General features: G+C 48.4%; 1 protein-coding gene across 1 annotated transcript in view; it reads right to left on the reverse strand.

Moving 5' to 3' along the window:
* Positions 1 to 21683, reverse strand: part of LOC115474051 (protein AF-10-like) — a 100147-nt gene that overhangs the window by 29143 nt on the left and 49321 nt on the right. Inside the window, exons 9-10 of the mRNA XM_030209347.1 lie at positions 6358 to 6870; positions 3394 to 3466 (exon numbers count right to left, since the gene is read on the reverse strand). Of these exons, the coding sequence (XP_030065207.1) occupies positions 3394 to 3466; positions 6358 to 6870 (586 nt within the window). The remainder of the gene's footprint in view (positions 1 to 3393; positions 3467 to 6357; positions 6871 to 21683) is intronic.

Below are 21683 nucleotides of genomic sequence, written 5' to 3' on the forward strand. Positions count from 1 at the left end.
CGGAGACCAGTAAGTAACAAAGGAGTCAAGCTTGGCTGAGAAGAGGCGGTGGTCTAGCAGGAGAATAGACTACTAGTAACAGACTTTATATAAACAAGCAGGTGTGACTGCATTATATGCGAGACTACATTACACACAATGCATTGCTCATATATCTTTGCAGTGAGGACAGCAACAGTAAAAATCCTTAGAAGTGAGTATAACAGTAAAGGTATTAAACACATTTTAGGACCCCACTAAAACCTGTGTAAGGCTGTCAGGGGACAGAACAAATCATACTCAGCCGAATACTGATTTAAATTTGAATATGAATAATCCGGGCTTCTACTGTACTAAATCTTACTGAAATAAACACTTGATCTCTGATTTCACAGTGCTTTTTTTAAAATTATTTGTTACTAGGAAAAAAGGCCCATTTCTGAGCGCAATGAAACGGGCGCTAGCAAGGTTCTGTAATGGTAATTTTGTCCCCCCCCCCCCCAGGGCCGTCGCTCACTGCCCCCCCCAGAGGCCGCCACTCACACCCCGAGGTCAATGGAGGCACCACTTTAAAGTAATGCCAGCTGAGAGGAAGCACAGTACAGCAGGCTTGTGTTCAGCTTTCCCCCTCTCTCTCTGCGAAACAGGAAATAAGGGTGGGATGCAGAGAGAGAAGGGGAAAGGTGAACACGAGGCTGCTGTACTGTGCTTCTCTTCCTCTCAGCTGGCATTACTTTAAAGCGGTGCCTCCGTCGACCTCGGGGGGGTGAGTGGTGGCCTCCGGGGGGGGGGGGCAAGTGAGCGACGGCCCTGGGGGGGGTGCGGGAGCGACTGCGCGTTGACCATGTGTTTGGATGGGTGGGAGGGGTTGCAGTTGCCGCGAGGCAGTTGTACTGTGCTTCTCTTCCTCTCAGCTGGCATTACTTTAAAGCACTGCCTCCGTCGACCTCGGGGGGGGGGGGGGGTGAGTGGCAGCCTCCGGGGGGGGGCAAGTGAGCGAGGGCCCTGGAGGGGGGTGCGGAAGCGACTGCGCGTTGACCCTGTGTTTGGGTGGGTGGGAGGGGTTGCAGTTGCCGGAGTTCTGTGAACTGTGAGGGAGTGTGGGATGCAGGTTTCGTATGTGAAATGGGCAGAGAGGGGCAGGGGGAGATCGCGTGTCCTGGAGTGTCAGTGCTCCGCCCTCGTCATCACGTAGTGACGTGAGGGCGGGGCACACAGTCATGGGCAAAAAGGATATCTCGACGCCTCACACTTCCGGTTGAGGCTTCATTTAGAACGTTGGGGTTGCGAATTATGTGCGGAAGGGGCGTGGCTGAAGGCGGGTCTATGAGTGACAGTGAGTGGTGCTGACAGCCTAGCCTACCAACAGTGCAGGACTTCAGTGTTTCCCTGCCACAGAGTGAGCTTCAGAATGCTGGAGGTGAGAATTATTTATATAGATGTTAAAGCTCAATGCCTATTATACGTATTTGGTCAAATAGTAAAATATGCTATTCGGTACAGCTCTAGATAAGAAATGCTGCAGGGGTTACACAGTCCATTAATGGCCACAGTGAAATTCTGGTATATTTCAGCTCTTCTAAACAGTTATTTGAATGGTCTAATGATAGATAACTTTTACTTGGGGTGAGAAACCTCTTTATGCTACTTATGCTGTCTACTTATGCTGTGCTAGAAACAATCTTTTCTCTACGAGGACTATATTCCTTCCTGGGCTGATGTTTCCAGCCTCAGTTCCTTCCTATCACTGAGTGAAATTTGTAGTTTGCTTCTAGTTAATGATGGGAATTTTTCCTTTGCACATGGGGGCTCCAGCTCTGGACCCAGAGCAGTTTTTATCTGCAAGGCAGGCTAAAACCTTTCCACTCCTTTCAGCATTTTGCTGAGGAAATCCTTCTGCTTGCTCCTGAATACCAGCTTCCCCACCTCTAATCTCTGACTTGGTTGGTTCCCTCACATCCCCTAAATGACTTTCTTCAGTTGCATCAGCCACATCCCAGCATTCAATCTGGCCAACTCCTCCAGTGTGCGCCATTTCCAGCACTGCAAAAATATTTCAATTTTTGTAGCACTGGAGTGTACCCAGCAGTAATTGTGGGTACCCTCAATGGATGGCGATAAGTTCTCCCTCCCGAAATGGCCATGCGGCTTCACTTGCCACTTGGTCATTTCTTGAAAAATAGACAGACCTGCCTTTTACCCGCTGTGGTAAAAGGGGGCCTCAGCGCGCGTTAAAAAAAACACGTGCCGACACCAGCGCAGGCCCCCTTTTGCCTCAGCTTCGTAAAAGGACTCCCTGAGTCTATTTTCTGTGAGTTCCACTGGCAAGATCCAAGTTTTTGCCTTTAGCTGCCTGTTGGTAGTGCTTGAAGTCCCACAGAAAGCAGCATTATCTCTTTCTGGTTTCACTACAATCAGGGAAGAAAAACTCCAGAACTCGGTAAGATTAACAATTTTTATAAGCCCAAGTTGCATGAGAACCTTCTTTTAGTGAATCTCTCATATGTACATTACTGTATTTCAGACACATAATTGTTTTGATTTGTTCCCTTTTTATTGCATAAGAAAAAAAGACTGGTTTCATGGTAAAACTTGGAATTTTTATGACAATGCTTGAGGATTACAAACTTTTTCTCAGTACTAGCAATCTAAACAAATTAATGTACATGTCTAAAATTAGGATTCTTATCTTTTAAACCCCTAAATTTAGGTACATAGTCAAAATTTAGGAACCTACATTTGGACTGACAATTCTCAGATTTAGGAAATAAATTTAAGATACTTGGATTAAGCATTGAGCTTTTTTTAAATTTTTAACCTGACCCTGTACTACTATGCAAATAGTCACTTAACTTATATAGCATATATTTACAAGGGGGCATACACAGGGGTGGAGCATGGGAAGGACGTAGGTGGGGCTCGGACATATATAACTTACAGAATATTGTAAGTTATGCACATCCCTGCTGCATTTAGCTGCTCACACTTACGTCAGCTCTATGGCTGGCACGTGTGGGTGTGTCAATACCAGATTATGCTAGTATTCTATAACAAAATCTACGCATCTACCATGTGCCCTTTGGGTGCCTAAATGGAGACCCCTTTTGTGACTAGCTTTGGGAGGTTAAAGCCTCCTCCCTTTAAAGAGGACAAACACAAAAACCATATTACTCCATACAAAAGACAGAAGGCTATGGCAGACATACGAGACACAAAAGTGATGTGCAGTGGCTAAAACAGATAATGCACAGGACTGAACTAAATTAGCACACAGATGCTTGAGTATCCCCCCCCTCCCCTCCAATATTAAGCCTCTGCTATGTCCAAGAAGGTGTTATTTGTATGGGTTTAGCACCTCCAATCATTTTGAAAATTTGGCTGCTACGAATTAGTTCTCAGGCCCACAATACTTACTCTGATGCAGGACTTGATTGCAGTTCACTTCCCTGAACCATACTACAGCCACCATCTCTGTTAGCATTCTCTGCTGTGGAAATACCAATAAAAGCTCCTAGTCTCATTATGTTTATATTAATTGATGATTTGTTTATTAAAGAATATTTTTAGTTGCCTATTTTCTGATATTCTTCTGGCTGTCTGATTGTGCACTGTGATACTAATGTCCAGATTTAGGACTCCTGATTGCAGGTTTCCAGAAGGTGCCCGAATACTTGGCCCCCTATTGAAGACTGTTACTACAATGAATGGAGGGTTGTTTTTTTAAAAAAAATCTTATAGCACCAGATCCCAGCTCTGATACCAACTGACTTTGAAGCCCAAAAGAGAAAGGAAAAAAAAAAACCTTCTGGGTCAAAAAAAAAAGAGAGAAAAAAAGAATATTAGACAAGTACAAATTGTTTCTTATCTTGTGGCTGCTGATTTCAGAAGGCCTCAATACAGAAAATCAGAGCAAGGTAGCAAAATAACATTCATGAAAATTGTGTACACACCACAATAAAACACAGTGGGAACTTTTTACAAATTTGCACACTAAAAATACAGACACGCTAAACGCTAGAGACACCCATAGGAATATATGGGTGTCACTAGAGTTTAGCACATGCTAAAACTTAGCATGTGCTAAAAACGCTAGTACGTCTTTGTAAAAGACCCCCAATATGAGGAATACAGGGATCGTGCACCAGACAAAACTGAAAGACAGTTTGTGATCATATAGGACATTTCTATAACAGAAAAAAAAAGCTTTAGGTCAGAAAAGTAGATAAAATGCTAAGGGAAGAAAATATAAGAACGGCTTTTGTCTACAGTAGTCTCAATGCCACATGATTATACTGTGCCTGTACATGGACAACAGATGATCAAAGATGCAGAAAGTAGAAGACATGGCAGAAGGCCTCGGGTGTTTTAGTTGCCAGTGGCATTATTGAAAAGTTTCCAAAAAAAGGTTCTTTAAGCATACTGGGGTCGGTATTCAGCTGGCAGCACTCAGCATTTTGCTGACCGTCGCCAGCTTTATACCTGGAAATTCAATGCCAGGCCATGTCTAGGCTCTGGCATTGAATTTCTGGGTTTATAAAGCCGGCAAAACCATAGCTGATTCAGCACTTAATTGGCTATGGCAATTGCATAAAGATAGGACTGACTTATGTGGTCCTACTTATATGGTTACCTTAGCTGGTTAAAGTTGTGGATATATCGGCACTTAGCCAAAATCCGACTCTGCCCCCAAAATAGCCAGTTTTGAGTTGGGCGCTAACTAGATATTTTCAGTGGCACTAATTGGTTAACTGCCGCAGAATACGACTGGTTAGCCTCAAACAAGCGATGTAACTGCCCAGGAGCTATTTTAGTTAAATCGACCCCACTGATTTTAGTTCCTACTGGTTTGCAGAATTCTTAAAATAGAGAAATTAGCTTTTTTTTACTGTTACTCATAGTATACTGCAGTTTGACATATTAGAGTTACTAAAAAGAAGGAAAGAGGGACCGTTTCCTCCTACTTATGGAGAAAATATATTGATTAAACTATTACATGTACTGGCCTCAATATTTTCAATCAGGTCACTTCAAACCAACAATCTTCAACTGATCAAGACCTGAGATAATATCAATTTTAGCCCACAAATACTTGTAGAACATCATACATTGACCTCTACTGTTTTACAGGACCTCAGTTGCTCACGCAGTGGCATATATATTCAACCCACCATGCTTCACATGCTTACTTTATCACGGGTCCTTACTAAGAAATTCTTTAGAAAATGCTTATAATTGGTACTCATCTATGATTTTTTTCCAATGTTGACAGCTTGGGGGATCTTGAACTTGAGACGATTCACTATATGCTTTTTCCAAGGATAACCCCTTATAAAACAAACATCAAGAGCTCCTTTTCTGTATAAATAACCTCAAAACACAATGTAGATTTAAGAAGGGTGATGTGAAATTGATAAAGGAAAACAAAATATGAGAAATGAATGAAAAAAATATATATATATATATATATAAAGAGAGAGAGAGAGAGAGAGAGAATATGAATGAATATGAGGTACAACTTAAAAATAAGGGACTTTGTCTGGAACTGAGGAAATAGCGAGCTGTTCTGATGTCGTTTGAAATTGTAACTGGCAACCGTGTTTGCTATGTGATGATTTTACTATCTTTAAGTATTCTAGCATCTTTGGCATAATTTTGTGTTATTTTAAGTATTTTATCCCTTAGTGAAAATGAATATATTTGGTACCACAACCCTGTATGCTGAAATACAGAAGATACAACTTTTCAGTGTTGATGATATTACAGTGATATTAGGGAATATGGAAGAGTGCTATACACACTGAAAAACCGCCTAACAATCACCAAGGCCTTGGTTTCTGAGGGTATTCCTGTTATCTTGTAATTTAAACATCACCTGTGTGATTGTGTTAGACTGTTTTTCAGTGTGTATAGTATTTGATTACCTACCTTTGGAATTACAGCCTGTACTGAATTTTGTATAAGAAAATATGGAAGAGTGCCTCATTATTAAGAGACATTCAAGTCTTCCCATGAAGTTCTTATACACCACTGTTAGCGTCTGATCGCGCATAAGGGTACATAAAGGCAAAACATTATTATGAGAAGTTCCTATTCAATCACAGGACTCATCACACTCAGGTAAAATACATGCAGGTTGTACATATTTTAAGTATAGAAAACTGATGCTCAGAACCTGTAGTATGCCAACAGTGCTTTACTATAAAAGACGATGGACTGAGGCAGGGTGCTGGTAATATAAAAATGCACTGTGTTGCTGCTCCCAGAAGAGTGCACTAATCATAGCATGCTGATGATATTACCAAGCACTGTTGCCCATCAAAATCAGAAGGTATTACCATACAGAGAACTACATATAGCAGGGCTTTAACACTTGCTTACCTGAACCAAGTGAAGACAGAACCATGCTTTGTACACTGCCGTCTCTGTCCACTGATGGACATTTCTGCAGTCCTGCATTCTCTGTTATGTTGGGCAGGGCAGGCATAAGCATTGGTGGATAATTCTGAAGGCTGGTACAGTCCAGGCTTCCATTCCCAGATTTTTTTTCTTCCATAGCTGCTGAAGGAAGCACCTTCAGGCTTCCTTTGTGCTTGTTTTTAGAAGATTTGGATGCAGGCACTCTTACAGACGACTTCTGCACCTTGAGCTTCTTTTTACCCACATTCTGTGAACTCCCTGGTTTCTGAACTGCTGGGCATTTTTGCAGACTGGCACCCTTTGCACTTGTGGGAGTGGTTGAAACAGAAGAAACTAGGTGTCCGCAAGTAGGCTTCTTCTTATTTTTGGTTGGCTTGGGTCTTTCTTGATTGAGGTTCTTTGGTTTACTTGTTTTGGGTTTCTTTCTTATTACTGTATCTTCCTCTGAATTAGAAGGCAGCACTCGCTTGGATTCTGGAAGTGTTAGGAACAATATTGATAAGTGCTGTTTACTCTGATTATAAACATGCATGCTGTCTAGCACACCTATCCAATTAAAACAAGGATATCTATACTCATAATTTTATGTAACACAACCCAGTTAACAAGTCATGAGCAATTTTGTTATATAAGTAACATCTTTGACATACACTCTGCCTGCACTAGAATCTCATGGAAAATCCAAGTTGCTTATCAACAGTGGGGGTTCTCTACTGAGACTAGGGTAAATCAGAAACATCCCTTAGTCCAAAGCTTAAAAAGGCAGGTATGGTTGTATCTGATTTTTTTTCTGCTTTTCAGGAGAATTTCCATTACAGGTATGCAAGGTTTGCTTTCTGCATCAACAAGCAGCATAAATCGGCCACACAAGCATGGAACCCTATAGCTGAGGGCTGTCATTTTTTTCATCTGGATTCTCCGCGCAGCCCAGACAGGGGTAAGCAGCCAGCCAGAGAGTCAGGTACTTGAAATCTCCATAACCCCACTCCAGCAGTCACTACCACTACATCTTTCATCTATCTATGCTGCCACAGGGATCACTGCTGCCACCAGTTTGGACTAGAAATTCTGCATTCTGTACTCTCTCTTGCAGTTCTGATAACTGTTGTCTGGCCCAGTAATGTGGGGTCCTGCTTGCTCCTCTGTGGCTCTGATCATTGCCATTTCTGTTACCTACATAGCTTCTGAACCTTGTGGTTTCAGTTTCTGAGCACCCTAAGGTTTTGTATTACTTCACAAACTATCTGGCAGCGGAGGGATTTTGTGTTGCTGTGACTAAGGTGACATCAGAATTTGAATATACATATTTTATACACCAAGTTGAGAAGGGGAGACATCCTAGTTTTCTTGATGTTGATAGTTTAGTGTGAACCTTGTTACCATTCATTCCCATATAGGAAAACTGGATGTAGCATATTAATTCCTGATTTCCCACTGATGAAACAAATTAAGTTAAAAAAATAAATCTTAACTACTGAATTTTTATCACTAATTTCAGTACATTTATAAAAAAAAATAAAGAAATTTATGTTAAGAATTATATTTCTTTCAAAACATTTTTAGGAAAAATAAAATACTTAGGATTTTTTGTTGTTCAGGGGTAAATTCTAGGGTTCAATGTGTCACGCACATGAATTGTCTGCAAAGTGCATCACAACGGAAAAAAGGTTAAGTTCTGCTCTAACCTTTATGTGACTTTACTATCATTCAGCTACAATCCAGCTAGGCTGTAGCAGTGGGATATACAGTCTGTTAGCGAGTCAGAAAGTTCTTTCAGCTATTACAGTTCCTAATCTATTAGGATCAAAGGAAATAAAAAGTCAGCTGGACTGGTGGTGTGAAAATTAATGTGGTTCTAGCTCAGCTCATGAAGACACCATTTGAATCTGTGAAATTAACAGAGTTGTGTTCTTTTCATATAGGGGCCCTTTTACAAAAGGACAGTAGGGGTAGAACCGGATTGACGCCTGGCAATTCGGCCCTACCGCCAGGCTCAAGGGGGGAGCCCAGTGTTAGTTCCAACTTCCTCTGCGTGCCAATTCCGACACTAGAAAATATTTTAAAATTTTCTGGCACCGGGGGGGGGGGGGGGGGGGGGGGGGGGGGGGTGTTCCCAGCAGTAATCGGGCAACGTTTCACGCTATCCAGTTACCACCAGAGCCCCTACCGCCTCCTAAATAGAACTACCAGGCCCCTGTGCTGCTTAATCCACTGAATTACTCTGCCCAACAGAGGCCATGGAGGAAATGGGACCCAGAGAGGGCCAAACCTGTACCAGCGCACCCAGACTTTCCATGCAACTGTCCCTCTTTATGCGGAAAAACTGAAGGCCCTGGGCGTAGCTTGAGGTTGACATCAAGTTCTGCGCACAAGAAGGGCAAAGGCCGCCAGACTCAAGCTCCAGATTTCTGCTGTGATAGTCTGCTTGCACGTTTTCCACACCTGTCATGTGCGCTGCAGACAGGTCTGCCAGATGACACTCCACCCAAGACATGAGGAGGGCCGCTTCCTGGGCCACCAACTGGCTCTTTATGCCCCTGGTGATTCACGTTGGCCACCACTGTAGCACTGTCCGACAACACCCGCACTGCCTTGCCATGGAGAAGATCTTGAAACAAGAGCAACGCCAACCAAAACACTCTGGTCTCCAAGATGTTGATTGGCCAGCAAGCCTCCTCAACTGACCACCAACCCCAAGCCTGCTGGTATCCAAAATGGGCCCCCCAGCCCGAGAAACTGGCATCCGTCACCGCCAAGGTCTACAGAGGGGGTCCCAGACTCTCTCCCCCCCCCCCCAACAGATGGCGCTCCACCGGCCACCACCGCAGACTGCACCTCACCAGGCTCCAAAGCAGAAGCCTAGCCTCTAAGCCCTGCAACTGAGGGGACCATCCAGAAAGAAGAGCAGACTGAAGTGTTCTCATGTAGGCCCTGGCCCATTGTACCACCTCCAGAGTCACCGCCATGGACCAAAGTACCTGAAAATACCTGAAAATGCAGATCAAACTTGAATCTGCATTTTCTGAATTGAAAACCCTACCCACTCTGGTGTCAAAGTGTACCCCCAAAATTCCAAGTTTTGAGATGGAACCAGATGACTTTGGCCAGGTTGACCACCCATCCCAATAACAGCATAACCTGCATGACTCTGGCTATGACCTTGATGCTCTCTTGAAAGGACTTCGTCTGAATGAGCCAGTCGTCCAGAAAAGGGTGAACCATGGCGCCCTCCTTGCGAATGGCCAGAGCCACCACCACCACCTTGGAAAACGTGCAGGGAGCAGTCTCCAGACCAAAAGGGAGTGCATAAAATTGATAATGTCAACTCAAAACAGCAAAGCAAAGGAACCACAGATGAGCCTGACGAATAGGGATATGCAGGTAAGCCTCCGTCAGATCCAGTGATGTGAGAATTTCTATGGGTTGCACCACCACGATAAGTGATCTCAAGATTTCCATGCAAAAAGAGGGCACACAAAGAGCACTATTCACTCCTTTCAAGTCCAGAATGGGTCGGAAGGAGCCCTCCTTTTTTTGGGATCACAAAGTAGATGGAATAATGACCCATTTGCCTCTCCTTGACCAGGTCTGGAACCACAGCCCACAGGTCGACCACCCTCTGAAAATTCTCCTGGACAGCTCTTACTTTACACCGAGCCCAACAGGAAGACTCCAGAGAGGTGTCCAACAAGAGGCAGACGAACTCCAAAGCGTACTTTTCTCAAACAACCCTGAGCACCCACAGTCTGAGGTAATCTGGGTCCACCTCTGATAGAAGCCCCACAACCTTGCATGTACCGGAATTGGAGGCTGGACCCCAATACCTTCATTGAGAAGCCTATCCCATGTCAGAAGCCAAGTAACCAGAATCCCGGCATCCCCAGTGGTTCCCCGAAAGGACTGGACTCTCTGAAAGAAACAAATATGATGACAGCCACCACCTCTTCCAACCTATACTGGCAAGCTTCACAAAACCTGTCTTTCCCGGAGGCACCATTGCCAGTTAACTTAGGAATGTCCTACAAAACAACCTTGATCTCATCCAGACTCTTAACCAGCTTATCTAGATCCTCTCCAAACAAAAAGAGAACATCTAAAAGAAAAACTTGCTAAGTTTTGATTTAGAGGCCACATCCACCAACCAGCCTCCTAGCCACAATGAGAGTCTCGCTCTTACAATGAGCATCATCGACTTAGAAGTGCAGAGAAGATTGTAAATAGCATCTGACAAGGAAGAACACATCTCAATCTTGGCAGCTTCCCAATCAACCAAACTCTAATTATCTGACTCCCTATCCAAAATACATCCCAATGAAAATAGGCCCTGGACACTAAGCCTCCTCAAATAGCCGCCTATGCAGTCAGATAAAAAAAACTCTTCTTCAGCTAAACCTCATTCCGGCAGTCCTGGGAGTCCTTCAGGGCCATGTTACTGTCCACTGGGATGGTATTCTTGTTGGTTACCGTGGAGACAGAGGCCTCAAAGGTTCCCTGGCCTGGTCCAGAATAGGATAAAGACGGATCATGGAATAGGCAATCCGGAAAGGAGCATTATTCAAATTCCACTGCACCTGTATCACGTCACTAATGTCCTGGTGCATAGGGAAGGACCAAAAGGACTTCCAAATGTCTTTTAAGTGGATTCACCATTCACAGAACCTCCTTGGGCCCTTTCTCAAACTTCAAAACAGAAGAAACCTGAGAGATAAGTTTCTTGCAGCTCTTCTCGATGAAAAATGCATTCCACTGAAGAATCCTCTCCCAGGGGCCACTCCTCCACCACTCCTTCATCCAAGCATCTTCCCCCAAAGGAAGATCCTGGTCCAGAGCCGCCTCTTTGGCCCAATCCTGATCCTGAGGGGAACCGCATTCCAGGTGGTCTTTCTCCTCTCAGTCCATCTGCCATCATTTAGGAGGAGGAGGAGAGCAGGCCTCCCCTCGTAGCATTCCCTGCTGCTGCTGCCCAGCTGTGCCATCGGCCTTTCACAGACAGAAGGTAAAATTATGTATCATACCTGATAATTTTCATTCCATTAATCATAGCTGATCAATCCATAGACTGGTGGTGGGTTGTGTCCATCTACCAGCAGGTGGAGATAGAGAGCAATCCTTTTGCCTCCCTATATGTGGTCATGTGCTGCCGGAAACTCCTCACTATGTCGATATCAAAGCTCCATCCGCAGGACTCAGCACTTAGAGAATTACACCCACAAAGGGACACTCTGCCCAGCTCACCACCGCCGAAACGGGGGAGGGGAATCCGTCCAGCTCATCCCCGCGGAGCGGGGGAGGGACACCACCCCGCCAATGTGGGGGGATCTAGCTTATCCTGCAACCGCAACCGCGGGAGGAGCTGACTGACCCTAACACCGCCGAAGCGGGAGGGGTACAAAGCTGCCCTACAGCCGCACGAAGCGGTAGGGAGCGCCGGCAGAATTTAGGTCTCAATCCAGCCCCGAAAAACGGAGGGGAGAGGAATGCAGCAGCTCACTGTAACACAAAATTGTCTCAACTCCTGAAGAATCCAATTGAAAAAACTTGAACACGAAGTCCTCCTGAACAGGAACTGAAGACTAAACTTGAACCTGAAATGCAACCAGAATAAAAACAGTACAGATATCTGGGAGGGGCTGTGGATTGATCAGCTATGATTAATGGAAAGAAAATTATCAGGTATGATACATAATTTTACCTTCCATATCATCATGCTAATCAATCCATAAACTGGTGGGATGTACCGAAGCAGTACTCACCCAGGGCGGAACATAGAAATCCATGACCGCAACACTGAAGCTCCAAACCTGGCCTCCGCCCGAGCAGCCACAGTCAAGCGGTAAAGTCTGGAGAAGGTATGAGCCGATGCCCAAGTTGCCGCCTTACAAATGTCTTCCAAGGAGACGGACCCGGCCTCTGCCATCGAGGCCGCCTGAGCTCTAGTGGAGTGAGCCTTCAGCCGGATAGGCGGCACCTTCCCCGCGGCCACATACGCCGCTGCAATGGCTTCCTTGACCCATCTTGCCACTGTAGGCTTAGCAGCCTGCAGACCCTTACGAGGACCTGCAAACAGGACAAACAGATGATCCGACTTCCGGAAATCATTGGTCACTTCCAAGTATCTGATGATGACTCGTCTCACATCTAGATATTTGAGAGCAGAGTACTCCTCTGGGTAGTCCTCCCTACGAAAGGATGGGAGACAGAGCTGCTGATTCACATGGAAGCGAGAAACAATCTTGGGCAGGAAGGAAGGCACTGTGCGAATAGACACTCCTGCCTCAGTGAACTGCAGAAAGGGCTCTCGACATGATAGCGCCTGGAGCTCGGAAACTCTTCTGGCTGAAGTGATAGCCACCAAAAAGACTGCTTTCAACGTCAGGTCTTTCAGAGATGCCCTCGACAAGGGTTCAAAAGGCGGCTTCTGCAAGGCTCTTAGCACCAGATTGAGATTCCACGCAGGTACCACTGAGTGCAGAGGAGGGCGCAGATGATTAACTCCCTTGAGAAAGCGCACCATATCTGGCTGCGAAGCCAGGGAAGCACCCTTCAGGCGGCCCCTGAAGCAAGCCAGAGCCGCTACCTGGTCTTTAAGGGAACTGAGCGACAGGTCTTTCTCCAGACCTTCTTGTAGGAACGCCAACACTGAAGAAATTGGAGCAGTGAAGGGAGAAAGTGAGCCTGCCTCACACCACGATGCAAAGGTACGCCAAACCCTGGCGTAAGCAGTAGAAATAGAGCGCTTCCTCGCTCTCAGCATAGTGGCGATGACCTTGTCTGAGAAGCCATTCTTCCTCAGACGCTGCCGCTCAATAGCCAGGCCGTAAGACCAAATGGGGAGGGATCCTCCATCACCACGGGACCCTGATGTAACAGGCCCTGCTCCACTGGCAGCCGCAGAGGATCGTCGACTGATAGCCTGATCAAGTCCGCATACCAGGGACGTCTGGGCCAGTCCGGACCCACCAGGATTACCCGGCCCGGATGCTTTGCCACCCGGTCTAACACCCTGCCCAACATGGGCCAGGGCGGGAACACATAGAGAAGCTCCTGTGTCGGCCACTGTTGGAGAAGAGCATCTACTCCCAGAGATCAAGGGTCCCGTCCTCTGCTGAAAAAACGCGGCACTTGGCAATTGGCCGATGACGCCATCAGATCTAGGCTCAGCTGGCCCCAGCGCTTCGTGATGTCCAAGAACGCCTGAGCCGATAACTGCCACTCTCCGGGATCCAAGGTATGGCGACTGAGAAAGTCCGCCTTGACATTCATGACTCCGGCAATGTGGGCCGCCGACAGCTGTTCCAGGTTCGCTTCCGCCCACTGGCATAGATTCATGGCCTCCTTGGCTAGAGGGGCGCTCTTGGTACCTCCTTGGCGATTGACATAGGCCACAGCCGTGGCATTGTCCGACAGGACCCGTACTGGCTTCAACGCCAGTACCGGGAGAAACTCCAAAAGCGCCAACCGAATGGCTCTAAGTTCCAGGAGGTTGATAGACCACTTTGCCTCTGCAGGAGACCAGAGCCCCTGCGCTGTCCTTCCCAAGCAGTGGGCTCCCCAGCCCATCAAAGAGGCGTCCGTTGTGACGACAACCCACTCTGGGGGCCAAAAGAGGCATCCCTGCGGACAACTTGTCTGTCCTCAGCCACCAGCTCAGCGCCTTGCGCACCGCTAGGTCCAAGGGAAGGCGCACAGCGTAATCCTCCGACACTGGAGTCCAGCGCTGCAGCAGAGAGAGTTGTAGTGGTCTCATATGAACCCTGGCCCAGGGCACTACTTCCATCGTGGCCATCATAGAGCCCAACAGCTGCACATAGTCCCAAGCCCGAAGAGGAGAGGCTACTAGGAACTGGCCCACCTGAGCCTGAAGCTTGACAATCCGATTGTCCGGAAGGAACAATCTGCCCACTTGGGTGTCGAAACAAACTCCCAGATATTCCAGGGACTGAGTCGGGCGCAGCTGGCTTTTCTCCCAGTTGATGATCCACCCCAGGGAGCTCAGAAGAGCAATCACCCGGTCTACAGCTCTTCCGCACTCTGCATAAGAGGGGGCTCGGATCAACCAGTCGTCCAGATAAGGATGGACTTTTACTCCTTCCTTTCGTAGGAAGGCCGCGATGACCACCATTACTTTGGAGAAGGTCCGCGGAGCAGTAGCCAACCCGAACGGGAGGGCTCTGAACTGGAAGTGTCGGCCCAGGACTGCAAAACGCAGAAAGCGTTGATGAGGAGGCCAGATGGGAATATGCAAGTAAGCTTCCTTGATGTCCAAGGATGCCAGGAACTCCCCTGCCTTCACTGCCGCTATAACAGAGCGGAGAGTCTCCATTCGGAAGTGCCGAACTTTCAAGGCCCGATTGACCCCTTTGAGGTCGAGGATAGGCCGTACAGAACCTCCTTTCTTTGGTACCACAAAGTAAATGGAGTAACGTCCCTTGCCAAGCTGAACAACCGCACCCAGGCGGATCAGATTGTCCAAAGTCTGCTGCACTGCCACAGCTTTGACCGGAGACTTGCAGGGAGAGTGCACAAACCCGTCTCTTAAGGGTCGGCAGAAATCTAGCTTGTAGCAGTCTCTGATGACTTCCAGCACCCAAGCGTCTGAAGTTACCCTGGTCCACTCGCCCAGAAACGAGGACAGGCGTCCTCCAATCTGCACTGGGCCATGGACCAGGGCCCCGTCATTGGGTATGAGACCCTGGGGAAGGACCGGAGGACGCACCTCCGGGATGGCGGTCTCTGCGAAAGGAATGCTGCTTGGGGGAGAAGTTCCTCTTGAAAGAAGAGGGGGCAGAGGAGCCCGACTTGCCCGGGCGATACCGACGGGCTTCCTGAAACCGTCCTTTGGAGGAACCAGGGCGAGCACCACTGGCCCGAGCCCTGATCTCTGGTAACCTCTTGCCCTTAGACGTGCCGAGATCGGTCACAATTTTGTCCAGCTCGACCCCAAAGAGCAGCTTGCCTTTAAAAGGCAACTTAGCCAGGCGAGACTTAGAGGCGTGGTCCGCAGACCAATGCTTCAGCCAAAGCCAACGCCGCGCAGAGACTGTCTGAGCCATACCTTTAGCTGAGGCTCTCAAGACATCATACAGCAAGTCTGCCAAATAAGCCAAGCCCGATTCCAGGGCCGGCCAATCAGCCCTCAAGGAAGGATCCGAGGGGGAAGCCTGCTGCACAATCGTCAGGCACGCCCTGGCCACATAGGAGCCGCAAACTGAGGCCTGCAAACTTAAAGCAGCCGCCTCGAAGGACGACCTTAAGGCCGCCTCCAATCTTCTGTCTTGGGCGTCCTTTAGGGCCGTGCCACCTTCCACCGGCAACGCCGTTTTCTTAGTCACCGCAGTGATTAAAGAATCCACGGTAGGCCAAAGAAAGGCCTCCCGTTCACCTTCAAGCAGAGGATAGAGGCGGGACATAGACCTAGCCACTTTGAGGCTCGCTTCTGGGACATCCCATTGAGCCGAAATCAAGGTGTGCATGGCCTCATGCACATGGAAGGTTCTAGGCGGGCGCTTCGTCCCCAGCATAATGGCGGAGCCAACAGAGGCTGAGGGAGAGACGTCCTCCGGAGAGGAAATCTTCAAAATGCTCATGGCCTGCACTAACAGGTTGGGCAAATCCTCTGAGCGAAAGATCCACGCTGCAGAGGGGTCATCCGCTCCATCCGAGCAGGAATCCGTCTCCTCCAAGGAATCCCCAAAGGACCGTTGGGAGAACTCAGATACGCTGCCCTCATCTACATCAGAGGAGACAGAGTCCTCTAGGGCCTGGAAATCCACCAGAGGGCGTTTGCTTCCGGAGGCCTCAACCCCTTTATCAGACAGGGGGGCAGGGGCAGCGTTTTGCAAAAGAAAAGCCTGATGCAGCAGCAAAATGAACTCAGGGGAGAATCCCCCTGAACTGTGTACTTCTGCAGCTTGGGCCACGGCCCTAGCCGCACCCTCAACCGGCGCTCGCAAGAGCGGGGGAGAAACGTGCTGCGCATCCAAAATGGTGTCCGGCACGAAACTCTGAGGAGCCGCGCGGGAAGAACGGCGCTTAACTTTGGCCGCTTTCTTACCGTCGCCCGAATCAAGGGCGACCATAGTATTAACGTCTCCCAGCTCGAGGGCAGCCCAAGAAGAAGCCGTCCGAGCAGAGTGGCCGGCCAACATGGAGTGGGCGAGCAGCGGGGGATGGGCGCTTATGGTGGGAAAAACCGCCGCACCGGAGGAAGAACCGGGACACTGACCAGACTCCATACTGATGCTCAACAAAGGCGATTCAGGCTTTGAAACCCCTGCATCCCTGCTAGACGCACACACGCGGTCCGGCGAGCGAATCTTCGCGCCCTCGCCCTCCGACGCCATAAGCCACTTGGAGACCGAACAGGAAACCCCCTGCCTGCTATAAAAAGGTAAAATTACCTGCTTCTCGCTCCGAGCTGTAACGAACTGGTGTCCCAGTGAGCAGCTGCAATAAACGTTGATATAAACGTTGAAATAAACGCCCTTAAAGGACGTCCAAATTTTTTTTTTTAAACGGAGCCAGCGGGAGGGGGGAGAAAAGGAGGGACCTGGCACCACCAGGTTTGCACTTGCTCAAGAAGAGCCCTCAACCCCAGGTACTCAACAAAACCTAAAGATTAGGCTTGGAGACCTAGCCAGAGCTGCTGCTGTGTGTGACCACCACCTGCTGAGATAGAGAACATACTGAGGAGTTTCCGGCAGCACATGACCACATATAGGGAGGCAAAAGGATTGCTCTCTATCTCCACCTGCTGGTAGATGGACACAACCCACCACCAGTCTATGGATTGATCAGCATGATGATATGGAAAGACTTGTACATGGCCAGCACAAAATCCAGTGGAAAATCCACCCCAGAAGGCCCAGGCAACAAATCAAACTACTTTGCTGGGACACAGGGGCAGGTATTGGTTCCAACCACAGAGGCAGATCAGGCCCAGACATGGCACTCAAAATGGCAGTGGCTCTTGCTGAAATAGGAATCGCCACCACTAACTGCAGCCCCTCAGAACTTGCTCCCACTGAGTCCCCATAAGAAGAGCGTGGCGTAGGCACAGCCACTGTGCCTGAACTCGCCACTTCAGCATTCCCTCGGTTGGCACAAAAAGAGCACTGCCATGTCAAATTGAGGCTCCATCACTAACTAACAATGCAGCGCTTCAGGCGAGAACTCATCTCCCCTTCACCACCCGCAGGAACCCCAAGGAACCCTGCCGCAAAAACAGCATGAGTCCTGATCTGTAAATAAGGGTAGCAGGAGGAAAAGCCCAGCAGATCTGCGAGAAGCAGGATGTAAGTAGGACTCAACACTTTTTTTTTTTTTTTTTTTTTTAAGGCAGACCTCTCAGGCTCTCAAGGCAGTCTAGCTGCCGTGAAGCAAAGTAGGTCAGCCAAGGCACACAGCTCCAAGGTACCCCAAGAAGGGATCTGGTAGGGGAAAGGTGGGGGGGGGGGGGGAGGAGACCCAGTCATCCAGGTGTGACACTCCCGGAGCGAAAGAGACCCCCCGTGGGCCTCAACCCTAATCCGGCAGCAAGAAATAGTGAACACAGAGTTCGTTTTTTTGTTTTTAGCACCTACACTCCAAGGAAAAAGAAAAAAAACGCCCCATACAAGGAACGGTGAACACAGAGTGGCTTCTCTTTTTTTTCTTTGTTTTTAGCGCCTATGCCTCAAGGAAAGAAAAAAAAAAAAACACCCCTACAAATCCAACTGAAGCCTAACAAACCTAAACTAATTCCCCTAGGGCCCACTCCAACCAGGACTGCACAGGTTTACTTGCTACCATCTGCTGAGACTGAGAATAGCATGATTTTCAGGGGACTGCACAGCCCACTTATAGGCTTACTTGAAACTCAGTAGTTCTCAGTCTTCATCTGCTGGTGGGAGTACATAACCCGTTTGTACCAGTCCAGAGGAACGCTATGGGAATTATAGTTATTCAACCTAGCAGGTCAAAGGGCTCCATGGAGGTGGAAACCTCAGCTAGTATGGACCACCTCTTATAATTTCAAAGTGGAATATGATAGGTCTAGCACCAAAACTGATGGTGTCCAAATCATGTAAAAGAAAAAGAAAGTTTTAGTGTCCAAGTATATTCAACATGCCCACTTAAATTGGGCTGCAATTCTAACACCATAAAAAAGCCTGATGCCTTGTTGAAAGATGCACAAGTGCTTTGGAATTCCCATGCCTGCTTAAGGGGTTGACAAATATTAGCACCGGAGTGGCACTAAAAAGATTATTATATTCACGAGCTTCCAAAAACAGTGCTACTTGGAGACCCCACCCTGGGATCCTAAAGAGTAGAGGAAGGGGAATGCAACATAAGAGTGATTAAAAAAACAACCTGCTCAGAATGTAGGACTTGGGCTGATTTGTAAAAATCAGTAAGATCTTTTTTTGTAACCTTATTATATTTCTTATTTATATTTAGTTTAAGGATACACCAAATAAAGGTGCTTTTATATTTTAAAAAATACTCTTTTGTGCAGACTTGTTTTGAGAATTTTAGTGTTTCACTTGTCATTCTAGTAAAGGCCTTGGGGTATTTCACCTCCTTGTTAACCAAGACTCCTTAAATTTTTACTTTTTCCCAATAATGTTTATGTACCTGTGGTTACCCTCACCCCGTGGTGAGAGGTCAGAGATGTTATATTACAGTAACAAGAACACAATTATAAGTTTGTTCTTTTCCCTGCTAATGAAAAGTTCAAAAGCTCAGTTTGTACCGAAAGTAATCAAATTCACGGGGAATGTAGACACCCTGTTATAAAAATTACCCCGTTAGCCCTCTCCTCAAGTCACTTCACTGGCTTCCTATCCATTTCCGCATACAGTTCAAACTCCTCTTATTGACTTACTAGTAAAAAAGGCCCGTTTCTGACACAAATGAAACGGGCGCTAGCAAGGTTTTCCTCGGAGTGTGTATGTTTGGGAGAGTGTATGTGAGAGTGACTGTGTGTGAGAGAGAGAGTGAAAGTGTGAGTGTGTGAGAGAGAGTGAGTCTGGGTGTGAGTGTGTCTGTCAGAGTGTGTGTGTGAGAATGAGAGTGTGTGCAAGTGCGTATCTGAGACACAGTGTGAGAGAGAGTGTGTGTGTGTGTGCGAGAGAGTGTGTGTGAGACACAGATTCTCTGTGAGAGTGAGTGTATGAGACCAAGCGAGTGTGTGAGTGACTGTGTGACACAGAGAGTGAGTGTGATACAGTGTGAGACAGAGTGTGTGAGAGTGAGAGTCAGAAAGACATTGTATGTCAGAGAAAGAGTGTGTGTGTGACACAGATACCTCCCTTCCTCTCTCTCTGGTGTCAGGCCCCCCCCTCTCTCTCTCTGTTGTCTGAGATTCCCGCCACTGCACCCAAGCAATTGGTGTGCTAGAGAAGGGGGAGAGAGAGAGAGTGTGTGTGTTGGGGGGGGGGTGGGGGGACGTGTTGGGGGGGTTCAGCTTGGAAGAAGAGGGGTGCGGGGGGGTTCATGAAGCGCTACCAGATGTGAGTGAGTGTGTGTGTGTGGGGGGGGGGGGGGTTCAGGAAGCGATGCCAGATGAAAGAGAAAGAGAGAGAGAGAGTGAGTGTGTGTGTGTGTGTGTGTGTGTATGGGGTTTCAGGAAGCGCTGCCAGATGAGAGAGAGTGAGTGTGTGTGTGTGTGTGTGGGGGGGGGGGGGGGGGGGGTCCAGGAAGTGCTGCTAGTTGAGAGAGAGAGTGAGTGAGTGTGTGTGTGTATGGGGTTTCAGGAAGTGCTGCCAGATGAGAGAGAGGGTGTGTGTGTTGTGTGGGTATGTTGGGGGGGTTCAGCTTGGAAGAAGAGGGGTGTGGGGGTTCTGGAAGTGCTGCCAGATGAGTGAGAGAGTGAGTGTGTATTTGGGGGGGGCGGTTTATTAAGCATTGCCAGATGAGAGTGTGTGTGTTTGGGGCGTGGGTTCAGGAAGCACTGGCAGAAGAGTGAGAGTGTGTGTGCGTGGGGGGGGGGGGGGGGGGGGGAGGGTTCAGGAAGCAGGGCCAAATGAGAGTAAGTGTGTGTGGGGGGGGGGGGTTCAGGAACGGCTGCCAGATTAGTGAGTGAGTGAGTGTGTGTGTGTGGGGGGGGGGGGGCAGGGGTTTCAGGAAGCGCTGCCAGATGAGAGAGAGTGAGTGTCTGTGTGTGTGTGTGTACGGGGTTTCAGGAAGCGCTGGCAGATGAGAAAGAGAGAGTGTGTGTGGGGGGGAGGGGGGTTCAGGAAGCGCTGCCAGATGAGAGTGAGAGAGTGTGTGTGTGTGTGTGTGTGTGTGTGTGTGTTGGAGGGGTGTGTGGGGGTGTGTGTGTGTTGGGGGTTTCAGCTTGGAAGAAGAGGGGTGTGTGGTGCTGCCAGATGAGTGAGTGTGTTTGGTGGGGGGGGGGCGTTTTATCAAGCGTTTCCGCATGAGAGTGTGTGTGTGTGGGGGGGGGGGGGTTCAGGAAGGGCTGCCAGATGAGAGAGAGTGTGTGTGTGTGGGGGGGGGGGGGGGTTCAGGAAGCGCTGCCATATGAGAGACTGAGTGTGTGTGTGTGTGTGGTGGGTGTTGCCAGATGAGTGAGTGAGTGTGTGTGTGGGGGGCAGGGATTTCAGGAAGCGCTGCCAGATGAGAGAGTGTGTATGTTGGGGGGGGGGGGGTGTTGAGGAAGTGTGGCCAAATGAGAGAGTGTGTGTGTGTGTGTGTTGGGGGGGGGGGGTTCAGTAACCACTGCCAGATGAGTGAGTGTGGGGGGGCAGGGGTTTCAGGAAGCACTGGCAGATGTGAGAGTGTGTGTGTGTTGGGGGGGGCGTTAAGGAAGTGTGGCCAAATGAGAGTGAGTAAGTGTGTTTGGGGGGGTTTAGGAAGCGCTGCCAGATGAGAGAGTGTGTATGTTGGGGGGGGGGGGGTGTTGAGGAAGTGTGGCCAAATGAGAGAGTGTGTGTGTGTGTGTGGGGGGGGGGGGTTCAGTAACCACTGCCAGATGAGTGAGTGTGGGGGGGCAGGGGTTTCAGGAAGCACTGGCAGATGTGAGAGTGTGTGTGTGTTGGGGGGGGCGTTGAGGAAGTGTGGCCAAATGAGAGTGAGTAAGTGTGTTTGGGGGGGGTTCAGGAAGCGCTGTCAGATGAGAGTGTGTGTGTGTTGTATAGTTCAGTTTTGTGGGGGGGGAATCCTGCTTTAAAGAAGAAGGAAGCGCCTCCTCAGCGCGATGCCCCCCCCCCCCGCCGCCATCCCACCCACCGCGATGCACTCGCCCACTGCCATCCCACCCACCGTCGCCATCGCACCCACTGTCGCGTAGTTTTGCTGGCGAG

This window comes from Microcaecilia unicolor, chromosome 7, assembly GCF_901765095.1.
Source record: "Microcaecilia unicolor chromosome 7, aMicUni1.1, whole genome shotgun sequence".
Classification (NCBI taxonomy): domain Eukaryota; kingdom Metazoa; phylum Chordata; class Amphibia; order Gymnophiona; family Siphonopidae; genus Microcaecilia; species Microcaecilia unicolor.